Source organism: Passer domesticus, chromosome 1 (genome assembly GCF_036417665.1).
Source record: "Passer domesticus isolate bPasDom1 chromosome 1, bPasDom1.hap1, whole genome shotgun sequence".
In the NCBI taxonomy this organism is placed as follows: domain Eukaryota; kingdom Metazoa; phylum Chordata; class Aves; order Passeriformes; family Passeridae; genus Passer; species Passer domesticus.
In genome coordinates this window covers 127,071,411-127,099,257 of record NC_087474.1, presented here as the reverse complement: position 1 = coordinate 127,099,257, position 27,847 = coordinate 127,071,411, and the positions used below count along the sequence as shown (strand labels likewise).

The 27,847-nt window shown below is 37.5% G+C and overlaps 1 protein-coding gene across 12 annotated transcripts in view; it reads right to left on the bottom strand.

Annotated features, from left to right (window-relative positions):
• CSPP1 (centrosome and spindle pole associated protein 1) overlaps positions 1-27,812 on the bottom strand; it is a 61,585-nt gene extending 33,773 nt beyond the window's left edge. For 2 of the 12 annotated variants that reach the window (XM_064388351.1, XM_064388383.1), the window contains exons 1-12: positions 27,406-27,811; positions 22,892-22,995; positions 22,255-22,351; positions 18,119-18,219; positions 17,402-17,425; positions 15,060-15,140; positions 12,504-12,605; positions 8,797-9,239; positions 4,627-4,728; positions 3,903-3,985; positions 1,409-1,502; positions 385-442 (exon numbers count right to left, since the gene is read on the bottom strand). In XM_064388351.1, coding sequence (XP_064244421.1) covers positions 385-442; positions 1,409-1,502; positions 3,903-3,985; positions 4,627-4,728; positions 8,797-9,239; positions 12,504-12,605; positions 15,060-15,140; positions 17,402-17,425; positions 18,119-18,219; positions 22,255-22,351; positions 22,892-22,993 — 1,287 coding nt within the window. In that variant the 5' untranslated portion in view covers positions 22,994-22,995; positions 27,406-27,811. Of the gene's footprint in view, positions 1-384; positions 443-1,408; positions 1,503-3,902; positions 3,986-4,626; positions 4,729-8,796; positions 9,240-12,503; positions 12,606-15,059; positions 15,141-17,401; positions 17,426-18,118; positions 18,220-22,254; positions 22,352-22,891; positions 22,996-24,266; positions 25,035-26,743; positions 26,767-27,077; positions 27,149-27,378 lie in introns of those variants that run through there. The other 10 variants (XM_064388401.1, XM_064388359.1, XM_064388410.1 and 7 more) reach the window with 10 other exon arrangements.
• Between the last annotated feature and the right edge of the window lie 35 nt (positions 27,813-27,847).

Genomic DNA, 27,847 nt, shown 5'->3' with positions numbered 1-27,847 from the left:
ATGTGTGATGGTTGAACACCTGCCTATGTGTGGCCCTGAATTAATTCCTTGTTTTGTTTTGCTGGTTTGTGCAGCTTTTGCTTTCCCTGTTAAACTGTCCCTTGAGTTTTCCAACTTTTACACTTCCTATTCTTTCTTTCCCCAAACCCACTGGTGGGGAAGTGAGCAAGCAGCTGCTCGTGAGGCTTGGCTGCTGGCTGGGTTAAACCACGACACAGCCGCATCATCCTGGGCTTTAATTTTGTTGTACACTGATGCCCTGTTAAATAGCCCAACATTTATCATTTTATAGAAACTCCACAGTTTTGTGACTAAGCAACCACAGTGTGCATGTGAGAAAAAAAGAATAGGCTATATAGATGAAAGAAAATCCAAATTTCTTACCTTCTTTTCTGGGTCTTGAGCTCCAGAGGCAGCAACTGAGAGCTCAAGTTCCTTCTCACTGTTTTGTTTTTGTAAAATAAAGAATCAAATCAGAAAGCAACTAACAACTATATTAATTCTTTCAAAGCACAAATCCACAACTCTGTAGTTAAAAGAACTCTGAAAATACAGGATAACAGAAGACAATGATTCCACTTGAATTCTTCTGGAATCAGGAAAGGAAATTATATAGTATTTATAAATACAGAGAACTCTCAAGAAGTATCTGGCTATCACCCATTTCACGTAGTAAAAATCCAACTACCATAAAAGGAGAAACCACCACAATTCTTTTTTACTACAACTTTTCAGGACATTCCTAAAAAAATTGTCTTTATTCACATTCAAGAAGTTAATATTAAACACATTGAAATGAATGATTTAAAAGTGCAGCAATAAATACTGTTTTGAAATTTCTGGGCTCAGGCTTGTTCTTCATGTACAATTTTTGTCACAATGAGACTGTCAATAGTAACCAATTTTTAAGTCCTTATCCCTTCTCTAATATTGCTGGTGTTTTTATGTATCTAGACTATAATTCAGTAGACAGTGACTAATAGGTAAGGAAGAATTAATGTTTTATTATTCTTCATAAGCCAGATGATCAAATACTTTAAAAATGAAAGGTTACTTTGCAAAATCGGAGGGCAAAAACGAAATAATTTTCAACTTTGCCAACTACTTAGGAAATTCTGTACCAGCAAAAAAAAGATAACTTTAGTTAAAGCTTCTTTACCCTTAAGAAACTAAAAAATCAGTTGTAAAAATGAAAACGTATCTGGGTTTTCTTTGTTCCACTGAAAGCTTGTGAATATGTTCATTAAAAACTAAAGCTCTCATGACAACAAGTTTAATTAAATGCAATATTACTCAGCTGCCTGGAATCCCTTAGTTATGAAATTGGTTCTTACCACACTGAATTAATGGAATGACTTTAAATTTCAAACATTATCTTTTAAAAAGATAGACAGTAACTTTCCATTACCGTCTCTTATTCCGCTGTTGCTCAGCCATCTGTTCCATTAGCTCTTGTCTGTACTTCTCCTTTCTCCTTTGAAGAAGTTCTCGGTCCTGACCACCTAAGGGAAATGACCACACATTTGTGTAAATGTTCCACAAAGTACACAAAAGGTACTGGACAAAAACATTGCGTTTCAGTCAATTTCGAAACTGAAACACAGCAGACTATACAAACACTGTATCTCTACTGACTAAAACAAAAAAGATATCTAGTTTTAATAGACCATTTTTTTGGAATATGATGATCAAAACTACTAACATTTTCATTATTATTTTCCTGGTTTTGGTAGGAAAATATAAATTTTCCTAATTTATAGGAAAAGGAAGCAATTACAAAAAGTAACTTTTTTTTTTTTAATATAATGTTCACCTAAGGAAGATACACTACAGCACTCCAAAATTATGAGGCACTGCTCTGCATAAAACTGAATATTAAAACTGAAGAGAGTCAAACCCCTGGGGAGGAAAGTAAACTGCTCCACTTCTTTTAAGATGGTTCCCATGACTACTAAGAATTAGCAAAGCATCGACAGATGTGTGTATGTAAAAGGAAATGGTGATAACAGCTCACATAGATTTTAAGGAACACAAAAAACTTTTCGTTTGTGGTGGTTCCCCCACAATAAGTGCAAAATCTTTCTATTATTTTAAAAACAAACCCCAAAAAACATCAGCAGCATGTATTGTATTGTATGCCTATCAAACACAAAGACTCTTAACATACTCTCTACACAAACTGACTGGTCTTCTGGTGAAATAGACCTGAATAATGAAGAGAAGGAAGCTGGAAAGAAACTAAAACAAAAGCCAAATAAGCAACAGCAACAAAACTTGATGCATGACTGACTGATTTCTTTTTATTTAACTGTTTGTTAACTTTGTGCTGGGACTACAAAGTGACCAGAATGTGCAAGATAACCTCACGGCTTGTGAGTTTGGAGGAGTCTGAAATCACTTCTTATATTCAAAAAATTCCAGTTTTAATTTACTTAATCTTTACACAACATAGTTTACAATGCTCTTCTAACCAGGACTGCTAGAAGTACAAATTCACACCTCTGTGTCCTGAAGTTATTTCAGTTGAGATGACTGGGCAGACCAGAGTGACCTCTATGACACCACTGGTTTAACGCTGCATTTAAACAGTTCCAAAAAAACTGACCTGCTACATATGGCTTTGAAGATCAGGTAAATGCAAATGAAAAAAAATAACAGAAATTATTCTGACAACTGTTAATCTATTTTGCCATAATTCAAAGCTGGCATGCCTTCAAAAGCACCCATCCAAAGAACTACTAGAGTTCTTTTATTCTTGCCTTACAGTTTCCTGAATTCAGCTAAGAATGCTCTGTTTTCACCAGTATTTCTCTCTATTACACTCAGTACTAGAGTTTCCTGTTAAATTTCCTGGCTACAGGAGAGATAACCAGAATCATTTTTCACAGTACCATTTTTCATATTTCTGCAATTAAAATTCACTGTAAAGCTGTGACTTCAACAATACAGAGGTTAAGATTTCTCCCATGCTTTATTTTGGAAAAATAATTTAATCACTTATCTGGGCCTTCAAATGTTAATGAAATCTAAGAAGAAACTTGGGTGCTTCAAAATTAATTAGTAAGTTACATAAAGGGGGAAAAGTAATATGTTTTGCTTTAGTTTCTCTTTGTAAATAACACTTATTTACCAGTCTTGGAGCCAACTAGCAAAAGGAAAAACAAATGCTCATTTTTCTAATTTTTAACTATTCAGATGGAGAAATAACATATTGTCCTAGATTGCCAAGGTAATGTGTGTATTTTATTTGCTATCTGTCAGAGGTGGGGCAGTTATCTTCTGTTAATTGGGCAGTTTTCTTTATCTCTTCCACAAACCAATCCTCCCTCCAGGAAATATCTTCTGTTAATGGGCCACTGAGTGTCACTGCATGGCTGATAAAAATTACAGCATCCCACTATGAGCTGCACCGCCCAGAGGGAGGAGCCAAGCATTCCTAACTGGACATCATCTGAGATTTTGGGACACCAGGACAGCCTTTCCACTGGATTCCCAGAAGATGACCCACCACTGGATCTTCAGAGGAAGACTACACCCTTCTCCAGGATCCTTGCTTCACCATAACCCCACCTACCACTCCAGGAGGACTGCAGCCACAATTCCAATTGGACTGCTACCAACAGGGTGTCAGGTTGTATTCTGACTCTGTCAGGGTTGTTTTGTATTACTGCATGGTTTATTTTATTTTGTTTTCTTCCCTAATAAAGAACTGTTATTCCTACTCCCATATCTTTGCCTGGGAGCCCCTTAATTTCAAATTTATAACAATTCGGAAGAAGGGGGTTTACATTTTCCATTTTAGGGGAGGCTCCTGCCTTCCTTAGCAGACACCTGTCTTTTCAAACCAAGACACATATGAAAAGAAAGTAACTCAGTGTTATTAGTGAGGTTTTTATACATACCAAGAACAAGGCCTGTTGCATACCGCCTTTCACCTGCAGACTTGGCCTGTTCACTAGCTGAAGAACTCATCTGTATCTGATTTCTGGCAAAGACAAAAAAGAAAATGGAGTGATCAAACTCAAGAATTTCCTACACAGCCTGTGAGAATCTTGACAGACTCACTTGCATCACTATGTGACACATTTGTGACAAACATTTTTCCTACAATCCAAAGAAATATCCCAAGCAAAAGAAGAAACTGCCTGGCAAAAAAGCATTTCTCGCAATTCCCATTTGCCTGTGGTTTCTGAAGCCATCAGAAAAACTGACTCAGATGAGCAATTTACCCATGCTGACAGACTGAATGTTGCCAGTCAAGAGTTTATGTAAGGACTTTACAAGTGTTCTGCTTCTGCCTCACCCACTTACATCATTTCAGGCTGTGCAAAACCAAGACAAGAGGAAGAAAAGGAATTTTAAAATTACTATGAAAACAGGATTCCACAGTATTTGACTCAATAAAAGTCATCAGTTGGAGAATAGGTGCTCTATTAATTCAAAATGAAAACTGGCATACAAGCTTCAATGGCCATTTTCAGAGGAAACATGTCTTGTTATACTATATTCTAGCTGCAGGAAAAACTATCAGGCATTTCAGACAACATTTTGGGATTTGAAGTCAACGTTTTTGTCTCACTATGATTTTGCAGTGCAATTATCAGAAAAGTACATGATATACCACACCTAGAATCTCCAGTTCTTGAGAACGGCCGCACACGTGCTCTCTCCTTTAATTCATCTTCATAATCTGCAGGTACATCTCTTACCATTCCATTCAGACAGGGCCTTAAAGAAATAAAAAATACTCAGCTATGCTTGCCTAGAAACAGCCAATCTGAAATGGAAGGTTCAGCAGTTTTGTGCAAATGCATTTACTGCCTGAATGCACACTGGACAGCAGAACCAGTCCTGAAAAGACCACAAAATATTCTAGAAATAATTCACTTTGCTAGCACTGTCAGGGCAGCCCTCTGTCTGGAATGTCAATTCCCAAGCCTGCTTTCCTGCAGCCCTTATCTAATGAGCCTGGTTAAGAGTTTTGAGAGCTAAGGGGCTTTTGACACTCACACCGCATTAATTGAAACAGATCTTGCTGCTCTTAAGCCCCAGGAGCCAGCAAAGTCTTCAACAGGTTTTGGCACGCAGCTCTTGGGTAAGTCTGGTGAAACAGCCAATTCAGATATGAAAAGCTTCTTCAATGACAGTCTACACTTCACTGCACACCTGATAGACTTTAAAAGGGGGAGGTGACTTTTGTTCAAGGCAAAAGACTGGCAACATTGTGACTACAAAAATTCAGGAGCTAAAATTTGAGTCATCTACATAAGTGAAATCATCTGATTCAAACTTTAAGTAACTTCAGAGATGCCAAATATTGTATAGACACAAGAGAGCTGTTCCTGAAAAGATCTGGGGTAGTAGAATTTATAAATTTTTCTTGACTTGTAAAATAACAGTTCGATAATGAGAACTTCAAGTAATCATGACAAAATAGGACAAAAATAGTTAGTCAATGAAAAACAAAGTACTCAAAAAATGCTATCAAAGTTATACTTTTTCCAGAGCTGGACAGAGCCATGGACTTCCTAGTATGAAAAAAAAAAAAAAAACCAACTAGGTAAACATATGGAAAAACCTCATTCTTTTACATCAAAAGAACCACAGCTCTGTCAATCTCCAATTTAAATAGAAGCCAATAAGCAAAGGCAAAAGGATGCACACAGATTATTAAAAATTGATCTGGCATCTTAACAACCCACCAGAACAACATGAAAGGATATTTCCCCTTTTGGCATAAAATGATCTTTCATGATCAAGTTCATCTTTATGACAACAATCAATCTGCTCCTTACAAGGCTGGTCACATAAGACTGAAACACAGCCAGGAAATAGAAAGCCAAGTCTCCAGTGTAATGGAAGGATGTAGGAAGGAAAAAAAAAAAAAAAAAAAAACCTTGGAATTTAAGAGGCACCCTTTTTCATAAAAAGTAGCCAGCTTAGCACAGCAGGCCCAGACATGTTGGCCCAATTCAATCAAGAAGCTGCTGTCTCCTGTTTACAGGACAGAACTGACAGCTGGGATGGACTAAAGCATTCCACTCCTAAGAACGAAAACATTTTGCAATTCTTCTCACCTCCTGGTCACCATTTCTGTTTGTTGAAAAATGCCACAGACCTTGTGCCTCCATCGAAACAGAAACCCTTCTGAAAAGCCCTGTTATGAACATCTGCCTCTCCAAACTAATAAAAATATAAAAAGCTGAGAACTTCAGTAGAGCAAATAAAAATATGCCTCCTTTTGAATTCAGTATCCACCATGAATCAAGTGTGTTTGGGAAAAGTTGACTTTGCCTGAAATGAAGAAAAAAAATACTAACTCTTCAGAAGCTGAGCTGTCACTAAGAGATAAGTTCCTCCTTGGAGAGACTGAATTTACTTCATAGGAGGTTAAGTGGAGCTCCTTTCAAAGGAGAATAAAGCACTAGATTAAAAACCACATTTAATAAAGAAACACTGAAAATTAATTTTAGTAGAAAATATACACAAATAACCCCAAACAATCTTGTTCAGGGAATTCAGGTAATGGTCCAGCAGCTTCTTTTAAGAAGATGCACCAAGTCTGCCAACAGCAAAGATGACTCTCTTCTCTATTCTCTTTTAAAAGAAAACTGGAGATAAAGCAGTTTCAGAGGTCTCTCCAAATAATTCATGGATTGCCTGGTGATATATTAGTCACAGATACTTATAAGCACCATCCAAGTTTTCTAGAATAACTAAAAACTAGTTTACTAATATTCAACATGTCTGCTGTTAGTTCAAACACTATACTTGCTTATTATTTATATAGTTCTGTATAAATTCTTTCTGAAACAAAGTAAACCCTCAAACATTATCAAATGGTTACTTTTATTTAAATAATACACTCTGTGTCCAACTGCATTAGACAGTGGCAAACAGCTACCTAACAAAAAGAGGACATATCCTTCTGAGTATTAACTAACACAGAGAATTAAATACTGTCGTTAGTTTCAAAAATATTTTTATTGTCTTTGTTACACATTAAGTTAAGCTTCTAATTATTTTTCTTTCTGAAAAGCAATAGGACAAGTCCACTCTATCGTAAAACCTCATCTGCTCATTTCTACCAGTAATACTATAGAATGGAACAAATTTTGAGTTTTGCTGTCTTTTCTCTGAATCTCAGCAGAAAACAGGCAATCTTGTTCCTCTCATCTATTTAACCACTGTTTCCATTTGCTACTCTTTTTCAGAAACACTGTATGAATAAATTCACTTTTTTTAGAAGCACACCAGAACACACAGTCTGAAACTTAGCAATAACACTTTTATTAGAGTCTGCCTCTCCCAAATACTTCCAGACATTTCATTTTTTCCACAGACTTACTTCCTTTATGATTACTTTTTTTAAAGGCTGAGAAAGAATATCAAGAGCTTTTTTTGGAGAAAAATTATTCTAACTCTCTTGGCGCTTGAAACTGGAAAAGTAATATGAGTTCATTGAATTCAGAAAACACTTTTCTAGTAGAGGAGCATTTCCCCTCCCCCCAGTTATTAATTTGCATACTATCCAGAAAATTATCCCTGTAAACAACGACTCAAAAGATCATTTAACCCATCCACCAGCCACTAACAACAAAACATAATAGTAATATTCAACACTGTTCAAAGTGGTACAATTTGCCTTTGTTTTCCTAGAAGTGTTAATTCTAGCAAAAAGAAAAAGTGTTTCTTTTGCCTTGCAAAGGAAGAACACTGGTGGTTTCTACATTGAAGCAACAGTAGGAAAATAATTCTGGCAACAGGCTTAACACAAATAAAAATAACAACACTCATGTTCCCAAGACCTGGAAAGGGAACAAATTAACACTTTTTAAATATCATTTGAAAATTTATTTACAAAATAATTCACTGCTTTGTTTAGCTGTATAAACACATTTTCAGTTTGGTGCTGTTTCAGACCACAAGCCATCTGGTTTTGAAAGCAATCAGTTCTTACAATGGAATATGTAAAGGTGGCCAGAATGCCAAACCCTGAATGACTAGGAAGGTTATACCTTTTTTCTTTTAAATGAGTAAGCTAGAAGAGAAAGATTAACAATTTATGTCAAAGTAACCCAACTGATGTATCAGTTAACACAGTAAAGACTAGTTAATACTGAACAGTACATAATATCAGTTTTCCCCCTGAATGATTTATATAAGACACCGTCTCTTTTGTTTGGTTTGGGCTTTTGTAAATGTTTATTCAAACTGTGTAGTTATTACAGAGATTAGCACCTATTAAAACCATCAGAATTTGGTTCAACTACACAGATGTTTAAAGCCTGTCATTTAGCAAGACATGGAGTAAAAAAGAGGATTTTTAAAAAATAGACTTTTACATTTTTTGTGCATAGTCACATATACCAAAAATTGAAGCTCAAACCAATTTTGGAATCTGAACTGAAAACTGACTTGCTGTAACTATTACAGACTAAGGAAACAGAGGTAACATTGGGTTCTCAGTGCAGGGGCTTGCTTTCAGATATGTTTTCTGGCAAACCACTCTTCATAAAAATGAATTGTGGACTGCTGCTTCTGGGGTAATTTCTCTAATATCCTTGGTTTGCTATGATATTTAAAATGCCTCTTAATATATTGTATAGTCTTAGGGACTGATCCAATTCTTCAACACTTTTTCTATAGGTTATTGCAAAGGTCCTTTTTGTAAGTACAAAAGTAGGTACAACAATCCTGCTGTCACTTGGGAATCTTCCCCAATATTTAAAGACAGTAAACAATGACCATCAACAAGCACTACAGAAATAAAGGAGAAAATAGAATTAAGAATACCTTTCAGCAAAAAAACCCCGGGGAGTTTTTCTGTCATAGGTGCTTTCAGATCTAAATCTAGGGTCCATTTCTGCATTTGTCTCAGGATCATAGTCCACTCTGTAGTATCTTCTACCAAAATCACCATCTTCATCAATTCTGTGATGCTTCCTAGTAGGAATTACAGATTGGCTAGCAAATCCATGTCTTTGATTGGGAACATCCAAATCCTCATCAAATCTTTTATTAAATAGTTGACTTCTCAATTCAACCTCATCATCTAACCTGTGGTGCCTGTCTTCCTCCAGCCATCTCTTATTTATCAGCTCTTCACAACCTTCTGTGGAAGTAAAAGCATCCTTCTTGGGAGGTTCTGCACCTGTATTACAGGGCTGGACTTCTGTATGTAATTCTGGCTGGAGCCTGGTAACAGCAATAGGTGTTTTATTCCTGTGCATCTCATGCTGTTTAATGGAAACAATATTGAGAGTTGAGTATAAACAAATCACATTGAGTAAAACCTTAGTTTTGTATTTCTTCAAATAAACCCAAAACAAGAAGAAAGACAAGAGGTGAGCAAGGAAAGTACTTCAAGAAGTGTTTAAAATCTAAGGTCTTATTCATTTTTCTTGGGGGAAAAAAATGTAGTCTTCCTTTTATCTAATGTCTTTCAGGAGAATGGCTATCAATACTGGACAGATCTTTTATGAACTCCAATCTGACCTTCAGTTTTTGAGGTGCAAGGAATCAAAAAAAACCACTTCAAACTTTGCTTCATCAAGAGACTAGATATCTTCATTCTATCCAGATTCATGCAAGTCTGTAACACTTCTTACCTATGAGCACAACCTTTTAACCTGAGCATTTCTTAACCTACTTCTCTCTCCTCAGGAAATGTCATTATGAGAAAGGATAGTTAAGCAGACAAAAGCAACCCTATGACACTCTGGACTAGTGTTCAATACACAGTCCTTACAAAAACAATGGTTTTGCATAAACCCTGTAGTATTTCTGTGTACTAATCTTTGATCTAACCTTTCCGGTATGGAATAAAGACAACAGTAACTCATACTTTACAATATTTAATGAAAAATAAATTAAGGATGTAAATGACACCAAACTAGGAAGAAGGATCAATATACTAGAGGGTATAGCTGCCACACAGAAGGGTCTTGACAAACTGGAGAAACATGATGACAAAAAGTTCATAAAAATCAACAAATACCAAGGAAAATCTCTGCATCTGAGACAGAACAGTGCCATGCACCAGGACAGGCTGGGCACTGAGCACCTAGAGAGCAGCTCTGCAGAAAAAGGCCTGGGTTAGTTGTGGGCAAGGAGCTGAACATGAGGCAGCAGAGCATGCCTGAAGTGATGACTGCTATCCACACCCTGGGCACCAGTATCTGTGCAGGTCGAGGCAAGTGATCCTTCTCTGCTCAATATTTATCTAGCATTTAGGTTCTGGTGTAGTGTGCCCAGTCTCTGCCTCCCCTCCCCACAGATACTGATGACCTGGAGAAAGTGCAGAGGGTGCCTACTGAGATGGTTGAGTATTTGAGCTATTAAAGGAGAAGCTGACAGAGCTGGGTTTATTCAGCCTGGAAAAAGATTAAGGAGGTTGTGGAGGAACTATAATTGCAGTCCCTGTGTAAAAGGTGGTTACAGAAACACCAGTAGTCATGATTTTCAAAGAAACAACAGCACAGTTGCAGCAAAGGAAAATTGCAATGGGATACAGAGGGACAGAAGTTCAGATCAAGCAGTTAAAGCAGTGGAATGGGTTGCCCAGAGGACTGGGGATTCTCCATCCTTTCAAAACTCCATGAAATAAAGTCTGACCAACCTAATATAAACTGTGAAGGTAATGCTACTCAGAGCAGGATTTATCCTATGACTATCTAAACTGTTGGATCAAATTTTGGACATCACATATATAATTTGACTCTCACTCCAAGTTAAATAACCCTCAGAGGTGGCATAACCCAAACAAATCCCGACGTTTTTTTTTTTCCTGTTTGTTCTTTTCTGATAGTAAAATCGTTTCTACACCAGAATAATAAAAATGCAACTTAAAGGTCGAAGTGGATGACAAATAAAGCGAAAGAAAAAACCCTTGAGTCGCTAAATAGATTTCATTAGGTAAGTCAGCTTAGGAAATATAAGTGTCGAAACATGTAGAAAAATTTTAGAGATTTTTAGACTCAGTAGAACAAAAATAATCTACATTTTTGCCAGTGTTTCCTAGGGATCACTGCTGTGTAGCACTTCAAAAGATGTTTCACATGAGAAAACAATCTCTCTACAGATAGAAAAGAAACATTCTTCTAGACAGAAATTACAAATGTAGGGGGATTTGCACTTGACAACTGTTGTAAGGAAGACAATAAACTTCCAGCTGTTTTGGGTACAAATACAAGGTCTTTTATAGAATGACCTAGCTTTCACATTACTGTACACTTTAGAATTTTCATATTAAAAAGAAGTGTAAGGACTTCTTAAACTCTTCTTCTAAATCTTCTAAAAACTTTCAATAGATGAGAGCCCCAAATTATTACAGTCCATCACTAAACTGAGGCAAAAATATTTTTATAAGAAAATTTACTTATTCTAGACAAAATTTTTAAAGTTAAGAAGATTTTACAGATCAATATATTGCTTCCAGATTACCAAAACAAAGAGTCTCACAACAATGCTCATCAGATCTAAAAATTCCACTTGCTGTTGCACTAGTTTTGGCTGGGACAAATTTCTTCATAGTAGCTTGTATGAGGCTAAGTTTTAGATTTGTGCTGAAAACAGTGTTGATAAGATGGAGATAATTTAATTCCTACTGAATAGCACTAACAGTGTCAAGGGCTTTTCTGCTTCTTACACTGCCCCACCTGCAAGGAGGCTGCAGGTACATGGGACATTGGGAAGGGACACAACCAGGATAGATGATCCCAACTGACCAAAGGGATATTCCACTCTACAGGGGGTCATGCTCAACATAAAGGAAGGGGGACATTTTGAGTAAGGCATTTGTCTTGCCAAGTCACAGTTACATGTGAGAGAGCCCAGCTCTCCTGAGGATGGCTGAATACCTGCCCGCCCAGGGGAAGTGAATTAATTCCTTGGTTTGCTTTGCTTTGCGTGAGCAGCTTTTAATTTACATATTAAACTGTCTTTAACTCAACCTGCACTATTTCTCACTTTCACTCTTCTGATTTTCTTCCCCTTCCAACAGAAGGGGGTGTTTGTGTGTGTGTGTGCTCCTAGCTGCTTACTGCCTCAGCTCAGAACTGGACTAGACTATGTCTAGCTCATTTTCAGCAGTGATTTTCAGCTTCTTGATTTTTATTCACAATTGTACAGCTCCATATTCTGTATGGCTGCTACACTTGCCTGGCCTTCTACATGACAGAGGAAAAAAGCATCTACAAACAACAGCTAAGGAACACTACGTGGAGTTCAATATTTAGTTCAAATAGATAGCTTTTTTGGATATCACTTTTATGATCAAGAGCAACCCAGGGATTTGCTTCAGACACAGAGAACAATGAAAGCATCCTTCTATCCAACAGACATGATGGAAACAGGAATCAAGGACTGCACCATGTGATATGTAACCAGGACTTGCTTTTAGATGCACTAATAAAAATGCAGCCTAACTGAACAACATTATTTGTGTATTTTGTCTTACTTTGTACATTTGAGTCAATAATAAGACTATAAAATTGTATTACCTCTCTGTTTTTCTTCCCTAATTTCCTTAGCCTTTCATTCCATTCTTCTTTATCCCTGAGATATTGATTGTATTCCTTGTTTCTTTCAAGTCGTAATCTTTCCTAAAATAGGCATTGAAAAGGGCATCATAATTTTGCATTTTTAGTAGCTTTTAACTTCATAGAACTGCAGTACTAAATCAATAAATGCAAACTGTGTGTTTGCCCCCCCCCCACTTCACATTCTTTGTGATGTACAAGAAAGACTTGAATTACTTTGAGGTTTTAGTTAATTTTCTCTTAGCATAGCACTTTCTCTTAATCTGCAATCTGTAAGTAGAAGTCAGCTTCTTGCACACCAAGTCTAATCCTCAGAGACACTACTGGGTATCAAGATCCATCTTTAAAACCAGGTAGGTTTTCTCCTGCTAAGCCTATTCCAAAATTTACCAAAGCCTCGCCCTGACAATTAGGAATTTTCAATATGGATGTATTTACAGCTGATTTTCCAACAATTAGGAATTTCCAATCTGAATGAATTTACAGCTGATTTTCAAACATAAAATTTCTTACTTTCACATTAGTTGTGACTTTCCCCCCTCACAATTAAAACAGGATAACAAACACAAGTGTAGACAAGATGTATCAATTACAATTTTAACTGTCGAATTCAAACAAGCAGTTAAACTGCAAAAAGTCAAAAGTGTGAAGAATGCAAGGAAAATCAAGAAAAACAGCATCCATGCTTGTTGTCCTAGCTACTTTTGCAACATGATAACATTTATAATTAGCTTTCTCAGGTCTAAAAATATACATGAATTGTACATCAACAGTCTAATAATATAATATGAAACACAAAAGTCTCCAGATAAAGCAAACTCTAATTTGTATTATTTCTTGATATTAGTCCCCATTTAGAGCACGGGGTATCTCTTATACTACCTTATTCCAACAATCACATAAAGGAAAAAAGAGAATTATACTACTGTACTATGAATGAGGCTCTTTTCCACTGCAGCATTCACCAATAAAAAAACCAGAAGTATTTACAAAATCTGACCATCACACATAAATTTACTTTCTCATGAACAAATTTCAAACAAAAATAATTTATATCTCAATCACCACATAAATACCAGATTACTAAAAGTTTTGCAGATTAGACTAATCCTCTCCAAAACTGTTTCATTTTTTGGGTTTTTTTTCCAAGAAAAAAAAAAGTTGTCTGTAGGTTTTCTAACAGTGACAATATAAAGCATGCAGACAGCCATGAAAGCTGCACTGTCTTTAACAGATGGCAAAACACTCAGCAGAAAATTCAATATGTTGTGTGACTGCACATTTGACCTAATAAAGCAAACCAAAATGCAATTGGTAACCTCTCAATATTCTGCCCAGAAGCCAAATGATTAACAGGGCACAGTGTGACATCTCCTGGCAGCTTTTAGGTTCTGCAAGAGCAACAAATAGATGGCTAAAAAGGATACAACACACCTGCACACAGCTGATATGATATAAACCCATCAATAAGGCATGTTTCCAGCACAAATACTTACTTAATTTCCACAGAATTAATTAAAATACTTTATTTTTCACTGTTTCAGCACACATACTTGCAAGGGCTAATAAAAGTCCATGAGAACCTGAAGCTAACATAAACTCAGTACACATGCATGCTGCCCTCAGGAGTCCTTTCCCCCTTCCTGGGTGTTTCATTCTTGCTGCCTCCTTTTTACACGTGTATAACTTGCAGTTTAGGGCTTTTTCATAAAAGCAATTTTCACTTTGAGTTCTCACCTGGTTCATCCTACATCCAAACCAAGAGCACAAGAGGGGCAGAAAGTTTAAGTACAAGGGCAAGGCCAACCCATGCCATAGCAGAAGTCTTGCACCAGATGGCAGTGACAGCATAGCCCCAAACACAGATCAACAGTGCAACTTGAAGGCAACAAAGGTTAAAAAACAAACCAAAACCCAACAAAACCTCCAAGTGTGCAAATGCCTGCTCCTTCTCTAGCAGGTTATCTTATTGCCTTGAATCTCTGCTGTGCTATGAGCAATCTTAACAACCAAACAGCAGTATTTGTCAGAAAAAATATTGATAAATTACAATGTTTCTGCTGATTCAACTTCATGGATCAAATTACAAGCAAATATAAAAAACTGGGACAATAAAGCCAACAGCATGAGGGCAGGAGATCAGATGAATAGTGACTGCTGAACAAAACCAAGGAACAACCACTAGAGGTTTTCAACAGATCAAGTGCTCTAACAGTGTGGATCAGAGGCAGCAAACCTCCAACCAGTATACAATTATAACTACGCAATAAAAATCAAATATCTAAAACTTATGAATACAGGTAACCTAGGATTTTTTTTTTTTTAATTGAAGGAACAGACTTTTCTGAGAATTTACTAATTACCAACTCCAAAAACATTCATTTGTGTAAGATAAAAAAGAAAAAACTCAACCAAACAAAAAAAAACTTAAATGGAAATATTTATTTCTGTAATAGTTTCAACACCCAGGTACATTTTCCATTATATCCATTTACTTAATTTCCTTTTTATATTTACCTTGGCAGATCTTCGCTCATCAATAGGAAGAGATAATCCCTGAGTATATGGATCTACTTCATCAGTAGTCAGATAATTTTTCTACATTAAAAAAAAAATTCAAAACCATTCAATACACTTTAAAATACCAAATCTTACTCATTAAAGAGCTGTTAGGTATTATATTTTCTGAAGTAATTTGAGCAATTTGATGAAATAAAGACTGAAGACAACCTTCACATTCTGAAAATGTAGGATGTTCTTGGAACACATAAATGAAGTTAAGGAATGCAGCAAGTAAATGAAATAAAAGTGATCTTCCAAGACACTTGCTTACTCAAGATGAAAAATTGCCTTTTCTAACAGCAGAAAATATATGTCTACCTCTTATTCTGACAGATGGAATTCATGCTAGTACACCTCAATCTCAACAGTGCTTTCCACACCAGCAGTGCCCAAATTATACCCCAGGATAATGACCCACCACCAAATCTTGTCATTCTTTATGGACCATCAGCCACTTTCAGAGAACTTCCCATCAAAACCAGTATGTTGTTGCTCCACATAGATCCCTGGGCCACAGCTTGGGACCTGGGCTGTGCAGCACGTCAAAGTACCAGCTCTTCAAACCAAATACCAGTGCTGATGCAGGTCTTTAGATTCCAGGTCTAGAGGATTTGTCATCCATCCCTCCTTTATTAAAAGCATACACAGGCCATTTCCAGTCAATCACATGTTATATAAATCTGATTAATAAAAAGATCATCTATTTGTGTGTCAGGAGCTGAAGAGGGGAATGGTGAGATACAGTATTTCACTAGCATTGTTTCCTTTCCTTATCTATGCTGCAATGTGGTCTGAAAGGTTAGAGGAATGTCAAGAAGTAAGAGCTCTACCTGCTCCAGTACAAACCCACATCATTATAAATGATATTTCAAACTAGACATTAAAAGATTTAAGGAATTTAATAATCATGCAATGATATTCAAGCACCAAGACAACTAGATGTATATGGAAAACCAAGTTATTTCTGTTAGATAAAATAGAAAATAAATGATAATCCTCATGATTAAGTAATTCTTTGCATGCATTTTGAAGACATCTCTAGAGGTTACCTCTGATCGTATGAACATCCTTTCCAAAATCAGAACCTGATATGGAAGCTACATTTTTCTACATAAGCAAGACTAAGCAAGTTATTAACAAAAAGAAAAAATTATCACTGTGAAAACTGCTAAAAGTTTCACCAGCTTTCTTTAGGTGGGAAAAAGAAATTAGAGATTGCCATCTTAGTTCTTCCTCAGTCCTTACCAGCTTGATACAGCTAACATGTACTAGACTAAACACACAAACAAAAAGGCCTTGTAAACCTTGAAGTCCAGTTGAGCATAAGACACTAGAAGTTAATGTAAAAATTATATTGCTTGGGTGCTTTGGTGATAATTATGAAACATTAAGTTCTAACACGATAGTCAAATTTTGAAAATAATCTGGAGTTTTAAATTAAAAATTAAAGAAAAATTATATAAGGATGATTTGGTTAGAGGTTAAGAAGACAGTTGCTATTGCTATTTAAGAATTCTAGTGCATGCTAATACAGAAAATTTATATCATATGCATGTTATTCAAAACCTCAGAAAAAACCAGCAGACTGTGTTTCTACCACATTACCTCCTGGTCCTTTACTGATGTTGTTCAATCTGAACAATTTGGATGGACAGCATTAAATTTCGAAATTATAGATACATAAAAGCATAAAAATATTTTAAAAATTAAAATTAATTAAACAAAGCCTGTGAAAATAACACTAGAGGTGTTACTTTTTCCTCATAATGCTTGTTTGCATTCCTGCATTCTGGCCAGTAGGTGCTAAGTTAGTGACTCTACTGCTTCCCTAAGCACCACTGACGAGTAGAGACAGGGAAGAAAAAAGCCCTGACTCTGGTTGCACTGATATATTTAATATTTATAGAAGTTACTGTTTTATTCTAGCTTTATAAAATATGTATACCAAGAAAAAAAACCCAAACTCTTACTATCTACATAATTGATAATCCTTGAAGCAAATGTCTACTAAAATAAAAACTATTGTAGAGCCAGCATTAGACAGCAACAATGGCAACTGCGTAGGGAAAAGGAAATCAACAAGTGTTTTAAAAACTTATGAATGGAAAATAATATATGTAAGTAATCATTTTGCACAAAGCAAGCAATGCTGTTAGTCACAGCTAATCACCACAGCATGCATAAATGCACAAAGCACAAAGTAATGATTTTTTTAAATTCCAAGAGCATAACGTTTTCAAACAAAGCAAAAAGCAACTAATTTTAAAGAAAAGAAAATAATATTAAAGGCACCCTACCTTTCTTTTTGCCTGTGAAATTCCCTAAAAATCAGGGAAAAGATACTATTCAAAAGGAGTTTTGAGTCAAAAATATTTGACTTAATATAAGATACTTCCTTTCTTAAAGCAAATCCATTCATTCATTTTAAGAACTAAAGACACTGGTAAATAGTACTTTTATAAAACAGAAATTATTTGGCTCTGTATTTTTTCTGATTCATGCAGAGCAGCTACAGAATATTCCCAAGATGATGACATTTCATACATACCATTTCAATTTTAAATTTACTGTGGCATTTAGTAAATCATGTTAAGCAGAACAGCAAAGGTTTTTCTTTATAAAATTGAAAAGAAGCTGCTAAATGGAGTCACACTAAATACAGGGATATTCTTACCCCAGTTAGAGACTATAGAATACATATGTACTTCAGGAAGTAACAGCTTTTACATTCTTAAGAAAAAAAAAAAACCAAGGAAGAAGCAAAAACAAATAAATAAAATAGAAAGAAGTGTACTAAATAATATGTAGTCACATGGCAACGAGATCTGTAGAAGCCTAAAACACATGAACAAAACATTTTGAAATTACTTTCACTCAAGTCTTCAAAATCAGCCATTACTCATAACGAATGCCTCCTCAAAATTTTTTCTACAGATATTAATTTTTATTAAATTAAATGAGAGAATAATTTTAAGAGACTCACTAAAGCCAAGCAACCAGACAAGACACTTTACCTGAGAAAGATATCGCCTGTAATCTTGCCGAAGTTCCTCTTTGAGTTTATGTTTTTTTCGTTCATATTCTTCTCCAAGAGGCAAACTCAAGCCATAGTCACCTGAAAGTTTAACACCATTAATTATCATTATTTACTATTCTGTATCAATACAAAGCAAAAGCCAAGTCTGGATTTTTATTAGACACAAGCAATAAAAAAAAATAGTTAACCATACAACCAGCAATTAAATGACAACTGAAAAAAACCACCTTCTCTGTATGAATACTTGAGTGAAAAGCAGAGAAAAATAGACTGGTATTTGGATCGTTTTCCTCTCATCCTTTAGTTTTAATTCCCATTACAAAAAAAAAAAAAGGCAATATAAGCTGAATTTATTTGAATATTGTACATATTTCTTTTGTCAATGTATGTTTCCAAAGAAATCTCCTTTGACATGTGAGCTTCTGAATTACTCTGATATTTTAAGCTGTGTTTACCACACAACAGAAAACATCCTTCCCAAATGAAAGCAACAAGCTGTTTGTTTAGCACGTGAAAAATTTGTTTGCTCCTACACAACTAGAAGGAATTTGACCATATGATAGAAAGTAATAATCATTTTTCTTTCCACCTCAGTGCTTTCAATCGTAGTAGACCCAAAACACATTAGTACTTTTCTGAGATTACTCATAACAGCTCAGGTCTCATAACAGCTGCACTCTTAAAATATAATAAAATATAATGCTATACAAGCTGCTTGCTGTTCCCAAAATACATTTCAAAGTACTTTATATTAAACATCCTCTACACCAGCAGCCCATCTTTGCAGTCACTTTCAACCACTCTCCAAAGAGTAGTGAATTCCACAAAATTACAAAACTAATGACAAAGATTACAACTGGGAGTGAGTGTGTGTACTATTATTATTTCGTATTGTTTCTCTAAAAGCATTTCTACATCTCATGATCTATTCACAATTAGTAGCAATGAGTAAAAGGGAAGAGAAGAAATTCAAGACTTATTCTTATTTATTGTAGTGTAGTTTGTTTGGCCTGGTTCAAGAAATATTCTGATTTGTTCTATCCTCATGAGCCAGGAAAACAGTGTGACAGGGAAGAAGTGGCAAACAGGAGTCAGCCTGGTATTCAGAACCAAAGGACCCAATACCTGATTTAATATCTCCTATGCTAATCTGAAACAGCTTGCAGAGTCCAACCATCAACCCAACTCAGCACGAGAGCTTCTGCAAGTTTCTTTTCTCCTAGTTTTGCACATAAGGTAAGTGTGAGTTCCATTTAAGAAAATAATGCACCATTTCAAACTTCAGAAAAGGTGTTATAAAGCAGAATAGAGTACAGAAGAAGAAATAGTTTGCTTCAGCTTTGCTCTTGCCTTTTATTTTATGCCTAATTACCATTGAATTAATTCTAGAAGACCAAGAAAAAGACAAAAAGCAACTAACAAGTTGGAGGAAAGATTAATTCAGTAATTTCACAGATGGCACTGAAATTCAGTACCAAAAAAAAATCGAGAAAAGGAGTGAGAATCCAGTGCATTGATTCAAATATGTGAAGTGTTCAAACAAAAGGTTTAAAATTAATTTTGTTAGAAATAACTTTTTTTGGCCACCATAAAAGCACTGAGATAAAAATTATGGGTAGTGATCTGCGGGATATTTGAAAACAACCCATTTCAAAAACTGACTCTGAGAGAGCCTTGCAGAGGAAAATCACTCCAGTTAACCTGATTTCATACAAACTTTTTCTGAATTCTTCTGACAGAATAAGACATATACCTTTTTTTAAACTGTTTTTTTACTTTTGTTTATTCTGTATTTGTTGTATCTATTTGCTATTTCACATTCTATTAACCACAAATAATCACACTGATAATTTTTTTTAATGTTATGATTTTAAATGCATTTTTACAAAAACATTTCCACATATGTAATGTTGAGAAATAACTGCAACTTTATTCAGTCTGAGTCTCAACATTACTGCTAGAACTATAAAATATACTTCACTGCTACCAAGGAACAAGTCCCATCTGATTTAATCCACAGGAAATTACAGTGCTTTAAAGCAGGGCAAGCCAGTAATATCAGCAACCATCCATTTCAGCACCCAAATGATTATTTAAAAAAGTGCTGGGTTTGGCTGGGATAGGTAATTTTCTTCATAGATCTGGTATGAGGCTGGAATGGGGCTGTGTTTTGGAATTGTTTGAGATTTATGGAAAAAGCAGTGTTGATAACACAGGGATAACACAGTTACTGCTCACTCACACTTCCTGCTTCTCATCTGCCAACGAGGGGATGCACAAGGAGCTGGGAGGGGACATGGCTGGGACAGCTGAGCCCAGAGCATAGGGACATTCCATTCCACTCCATATGGCATCATGCTCAGCAGCAAGACTAGGAGGGAGGTTGGTGGGATCTGCTGCTCAATGACCTGGGCATCAGTTGGTGATGAGCAATTGTTTCATGTTTGCATTACTTGTCATTCTTGAGTTCTACTTCTTTCCCTTTGTTACATTATTTTCTTTTTTCAATTATTAAACTATTTTTTATTTCAGCCCATGAGTTTTTTCACTTTCACTCTTCCAGTTCTCTGCCCCCACCCTGTTGGTGCAGAGTGAGTGAATGCTGTGCGCAGTTGCCAGCTGGAGTTAAACCACAACATGGCAACCCCTACTTTTTCTTTTAATTTAAGAGCACCTGAATGCCCTCATCTGTAATAGTTCATTGTGTTAGCATATTCAGGTGTCAACAGTTAAAATGTACAGTAACAAACACAACATGCAATTATAGCTCTCCAACAACAAATAAAACTATTTTAATATTAATAAAGCTTAATTGTTTGCCTCAGCCAGTGGGACACTATCTTTTGTGTTGTGTTTTCTGTATCATATATTTCTTCAGTCAAGAAAAGAATTATCAACACCAGGAATAACCTGCTGAACCAAATAAAACTGCCAAAAATATGTGATAGATACTTATTCAAATGCTGCCCTCTAACCAAGTTTATCCATTATCACTTCTGGAGGCAAGCAATACGCATTTCAAGTACTTTTAAGTGAAGTTTTCCTCTGAAGGTCTTTCAGGAGTTTGCCTTGCTGATGGCTGGAAGTTCTATTTATACAACATCCCTATAAAAACCATGTTTTTACTTAAGCAGCTAAGACCAGTTCAGACCCACAGATTCACAAGCTCAAGCTTCATCCCACTGGAAGCTGCAGAATTACACCAGAATTACAGTAGGCACAGTATGAAAATTTAAGAGGTACTAACCCAAAGTGTCTACACATGAAAGAAAAGAGTTAATTATCAACAAGAAATAGGACACAGAAAAGCTCTAAAGCTCTCAGAACCAACCTGAGCTACACAAGTGTAGCTAAGAAAAACCAGTAGTGCCTGCAGAAGGGAGATGGTAGGACAAGTAAGGAAAATGAAGAAAAGAACACTATCACACATTTTCAATCAAATGTCACAAAGAACACAGAGAAAAGAAGAAAAATGACAATACATAAAGTAAACAGATATTAAGCTGGTAGCCTTATCAAAATAAATCCAACCATTTCACCCGGTTAAGATTTCCTTGCACAATGAGTAACTATATTGAAACAAAATTACAAAAGAAATAGAAACAGTTTAAACTGCCTGAAAGACACTGTTTAAAACAAAAATTAGTTTAACCGTGTGCATCTTAGCCAAATTGGACTAGAACTCTTAGGAGGCTGAAAGAAAGAGGCCCTGCTTCCCTGGAATGTACTCTTTTGCAGTAAATTCTAGATGAAAAATGGACTTTCAAAGATTTTGCTCCACCCAAATACAACAGGAAAGGACACATCACTTATGAAGGACTGTCAAGAAAGTTTTTTGGTTCATTTGGAGTATTTTTAATGGCACTACCTTGCAAGAAGAAAGAGACAGCTTTTGGCATATTTTCCTGCCAGAAAAAAAAAAAAAAGCCTAACTACAAAAAAAAAATTGCATACAATGCCAAGACTTGGAAGACTGAAGAATTATTATGCACTTGAATTACAATGATCATCCTAATGATTAATGATACAAAGCAGTAATACCCTTCCAAAAATTGTCAAAGGTAATTAAATGCTACTTAACTCCAGAAGACATAATTAAAGAATATACTATACCTGAAGGGTAGTTCTGTTGACTATTTGGAGGTATATTTTCTTTAGCCATGGAGATTAACATCTTGCTAGTTTCAGAAAGCTTCTCTGATTCCTTATTCTGAAAACAAAACAAAATGCCTTATTGCACCACACATTAGTAATGTAATTATTAGCACTGGAGAACAGAGAGATTGAAAGTAATGCTGGATTAATACATTAAAATTGCTAACAGGAAAGCTGTGATAAGAAGAGATTGTTTTGTTATTTGCCTTTTATATTTCATAGATTTTGGAACAGAAATTTTGAGGATATTTATACCTTCCATTCCCACTCCAACATCCAAGCTCTGGAGTGGGCAGAGGACAGATCCCTGCTAATCAGCTTCCCTAAGGAGGGTGAAGGAGTAATAAAAGCCATGTACAAAACTTTTCTCACTTGCAAAACACAAATCTCACTGTGTATGCTTGGTGGCAAACAGATTTTTAAAAATCCACATAAAGATATGAAGTACTCAAGTTGGAAATTGCTTTGAATAGATAAATCTTTAATATATTCTTTACCAACAAATACAGTTTTAAGAGCACAGTAAGAACAAGCTTTAGTCAAGACTTTGGCAACAGAAGTATTTAAATTCAGGAAAGCTTTTTAATACTCTTACCCTCATTTCCATGTAAGGTGGATCATTTTCAAGTTCTGCCTTATCTTGTGCCAACTTGGCCTTCTGGTCTTCAATAAATTTTTCTAAATCATCCGCCATCATTTCTAGGTTACAGAAGAGATGTAGAACATGGCATTTACATGAGAACCTCAAAAATATAAAGCTCAATTACTGTTGCTTAAGACAGCAGTTAAAAAAAAACTCCAATTTCTCCCTCAGAACTATGAGCCTTAAGATATTTGCTGGGTCAACAAAACAACTGACTTGGAAACCCATCCATGGAGGAGACTACTTGATGTCTCACCAGAGAGAAAATTCAAAAATTCCAGATTACAAGACTGAAGATACTTCTCTAATCTTTTTTTCCTAACATGGTTGAAGTATCTGGGGGTTGTTTGCTTTAACTGCAAGTCTACCAATGACCCTTCACTACACACCAGCACAAGCTTACTCCTAGTGAGCTATAAAATCAAAATTAGAAAACACAGAAAAGTAAACATGGGATGAAGGAATCATTAGAAAAACATACAAAGTGCAAAATACATGTACAGTCTAAAATAAGGACCAAATCACACAATTAATTCTGTGCCTAACTTACTATCATGAGAAGAAATTGCTAAGAAAATTATGACCCTCAAATCACTCCACGTAGCTTAAGCAAAAGGATTGCTTATGCAGGTTCCTGAAAAATCCCATCCCATCCAGTATCTAAATTAAGACAGCAGGTTTTTTGAGGCTAATTCAGTATCTCTATGTGATTGTATGAAGTAAACAAGAGGCCAATGATAAAGGTATATTAGAAAACAGTTTCAGGAAGAGGATTGAAGAACTTTAAAAAAACAGCAACAAAAAAACCTCAAAGATAATAAGGTGACACACACGTAAACATAAAAATAATGTGTCCAGAGAGACTGGGATAAATTTTCAGTAGAAGCAAATTGGAAATAAAAAATGCACAAATTCTGTAAGATAAAGTGAAGTAAGTGCATGTTAACTGAATTTACAGAACACATTTGCTTGATCTATTCCTTAGAATGTACTCCTTTAAACTTTTTCTCTTTTTTGATTCATAATATAAAATTATAATATTATTACAAAGGAGGCAGAACTAGGCCAACCCATTTATAATTCCTAGTGGTAATACAGGACAATCAATGCCAAAAATAAATCTCCCCATCTGATTTGTCCTAAATCTTTAATCTCATTAGTTTTACACACCAATAAAGGATAAAAGAAATCTGGAAGAGGATAAGTTTCCAGGCATGGTAAATTTTATTTAGCCTATTAGGTTACATAACATAATGAAAAAACTGTTCTGAAAGGGTGAAACAACTTGTCATACTAAAAAAATTTATAAGTTGGTCTCATCACCTACCCAGTGCTGCACAGTCATCAAGAGGAAAATTACCACATGTAGGAGGCACTGTGAGAAGCCTTTCCAAAAGCTCACAACAGTAACATCTATATTTCCTATCCCTATTTACACCAGCCTGTATTTCCTATCTCTATTTACAACAATATTTACAACATTTATAACCTCCAGCAGTGTTTCCAAATCACTGTATGGGAATGGTACCAAACTTACTCTAAGAGCTGACATAAGGAAAAGAGTCTTTGCAGTGTATTTTCTAACTAGCATGAGGAACACAATGAACATTCCAGCATTCTGCACTCCTATCATATTGCTCAAAAGAGCAACATAATAAATTTAAAACCAAAGACAAAACAGTTAGAGTTTAACTACACAGAAAATTCAACTGGTTTGAAGAAAGCTGGCATCTCCAGGCCTTGAAGAACACTAAGCTGACTAATGCTACAGGACTGTTGATTCAGCACACCTTTAATACACACAATTTCCTGGAAGCGTAGCCAAATATACCTTCTTAGAAATATCTAGACATTTTATGTCTTAACACCCTTCTAACTTGAGCTGATCTTCTTAAAATATGCATGAGTGCAAGCTTTATGAGATAAGCAAAAAGAATATATTATACCAAAAAAGAAGAATTTCTAAGTTATTCTAAGCAAAAAGAGTGATAACTTCAATGTGAAGCATACACTGTTAATTTCCAAAAATATACCAGCACGTAAGCAAATATCACACTGAATATTAGTCAATTTTATCATCTACTGTACCATGTGAAGAGATCATGACTAATCACAATAAAAATTAAGAAAGAACACATTTCTAATCTGAGAAGAGGGCTACCACGGCCCCCAGGCGTGCAGTGAACTACCTTGGAGGTGACAGCACCGAGCTCACAGGGAACTGGCAACTCCACACTGGCTTCCCATGGCTGCACAACCACACTGAGGCACAGCCTGGCACTGTAACACCAATTCAGAACAAAACCATTTATTCTCAGCTTAGCAATGCATTTGAATTCTTTTTGTGCATTTCCAGATCCTTGCAATTTCTAGTAAAACAGCCGATTCAAAACCAAGCTGGGAGATATTGCTTCATGGGCATGTACACAGTGCAAAGGGAAAGTCAGAATGAGCTGTAAACATTTAAAAATCTATCCATATGCCCTCAAAATCATGAGGTGTAAGCATATTTTTCTAGCTTTTTGGAAAACAGAGTATTTTGTAAATGGTATTTCTAAAAAATGTCGATGGGACATAGCTATCAGCCTTTCTTTAGCTCTTGCAACTTTAAATCTTGGATAATTTGCATTCCCAAAACAACGCATTATTCAAAGTAAAATTTCCATTAAACATATTGCAGCTATATATTCAGGTACTACCTGAAAATGTCCCATTAAAATATTTTTACATATTTTTTTCTTTCAAGAAGATTTTAGACTTTCATAGCCTCTTTTCCTTATTCAGAGTTTTCACAAAGGCATCTCTGGGTAATTAGAGTCACCTAGGCAGACTTCAACTTAAGCAAACACACCAAGCAATAGAAAGCATACAGATATTCAAGAACAAAAAGTCAAGTCTGAACATGAGATTTTTACTGGATCTATGCCCAAAAAGAGTTAACAATGTATGTCTCTCTATTCAAGGTACTTTATTTACCTACATACTGAGTAGCTACTTTAACACCTGAAGCAATGTTTACTGCATTCCATTTTAATCTTTCCCTTCCCCTCCCAACTGTTCAGGAAAACGCGCAAAATTTAAAAATCAGCATGTGCAAGCAGATTTCGTCTCTTCTTGCCACCACAATACTGAAATATCATCAGGATCACTGGCAAAATGGCAATTCCCATCCACGTGAACTGCAGCACGGGTGGCAAGGAGGGAAATGCTTTGAAAGAGCAACTATATGCCACGTTTAGTAATTGTACTTACAAGTTACACGGCCACTAATTGTGTCATTAAGAAACATTGTTTAAAGTTTAACCCAAACTTCCTAAGGAATCAGCACTGACTGCTTCTGTACCCTTGTGAATGGCACTTAGAATGAGCTACTGCTGCCAGAGACGCGCTCCCTGGACTTTTTTTTCAAATTCATTGCTAAAAAAGCACAGATTCCAGGGTCTGGCCGTTCACAAATAATAAATTCTTGACTAAAGCAACGCGACTTTTTCGCAACTGAGAAGGCAACCTATCCTCCGAACAACCAAGCAACAAGTTCCGCGAGTTACTCTCCCTCCACTACAGGGCTTATCTATTTTTTCAAAGCACGTCATTTGATCCAAAAAGACGCTAATTTCGAAAAGCTTTCAGACCCAGGAGATCAGGTTTATTTCTCCAAAAGCGGCGGCTCGGGGAAGCGCCTCTCCCCCGGCCTGCAGCGCCCGCCTCCCGGCCCCGCTCCCTCCCTCCCTCCCGGGCAGCGCCTCCGGGGCGCTCCCGAGGCTCCGCCGCCCCGGGGAGCAGCGGCGGGGCGGGGACGCGCACCCGGGGCTCGGCCCCTTTCCGATCGCGGCGCCGTTGTCAGGCAACGGCCGCACAACAAGCGGCCCCTCCGCAGGGCCGGGACCAGCCCGGCCGAGCCGGGCCGAGCCCAGCCGAGCCGAGCCGAGCCGAGCCCCGCGGGGACCCCCAGACCCGGCGGTGCGCCCCGGGCGCGCCCCCGCCCCGTCCCGCTCCGGAGCCCGTCCCGCTGCCCAGCGAGCCCCCCTCGCTCCCGCCGCCGCCCGCTCCGGGCTGTGAGCGATGCGGGCGATGGGGCCGCCCGGCGGGGCGGCGAGGAGAGGCCCCGAGCGCCGCGCCGCCCCCGCCGCCCGCTCACCGGCCCCGCGGCCCCGGCTCCGTCGGCGCCCCGCGCGTTCCTGCCGGCCCGGAACCCGGCGGGCGGAGCCGCGCAGCGCCCCCCGCTGCCCCGGAGGGCGGCGCGACCCGGCCGCCACCGCCTCCCGGGCGGGGAAAGGCAGCGGCGGGCGGGCTGCAGCGTCCCGGAGTGGGGCGGGTCAGAAGGGAGCGCAGCGGGTCAGCCGGAGCAGCCTGCCTGCCCAGCGCGGCCAGCCTAGAGCATGGCACGGGACTGCATCCAGACGGCTCTCGAGCATCGCCAGGGAGGGAGACTCCACAACCTTTCTGGGCAATCTGTGGTCGATCACCTGCACGGGAAAGCAGTTCTTCCTCATCTTCGGAGGGAATTTCCTGTGCATCAGTTTTCTTGCCTCTTGTCCCGTTGCTTGGCACCTCCCAGCAGAGCCTGGCTCCATCCTCTTGACGCCTCCCACTTCAGGCACTTACGTACATTGATAAGGGCCCCTCTCAGTCGTCTCCTTCTCGAGGCGGAGCAGGCCCAGTTCCCTCAGCCTTTCCTCGTGGAAGAGATGCTCCCGTCCTTTACACATCTGTGTTGCTGGACCCGCTCCAGATGTTCCGTGTCTCTCTCGTACTCAGTAGTCCCGGACTGGTCACAGTAATTTTAAAAGCACGAGAAAATAAACAAACGGATAAACAGTGAGACAGCCCCGGCCCGGCCGGGGTCGGGTTTCCGCGGCGCCGCCTCACGGGGCGAGCGCCTCGGGCCCGGCCGCGTGCAGAGCCGGG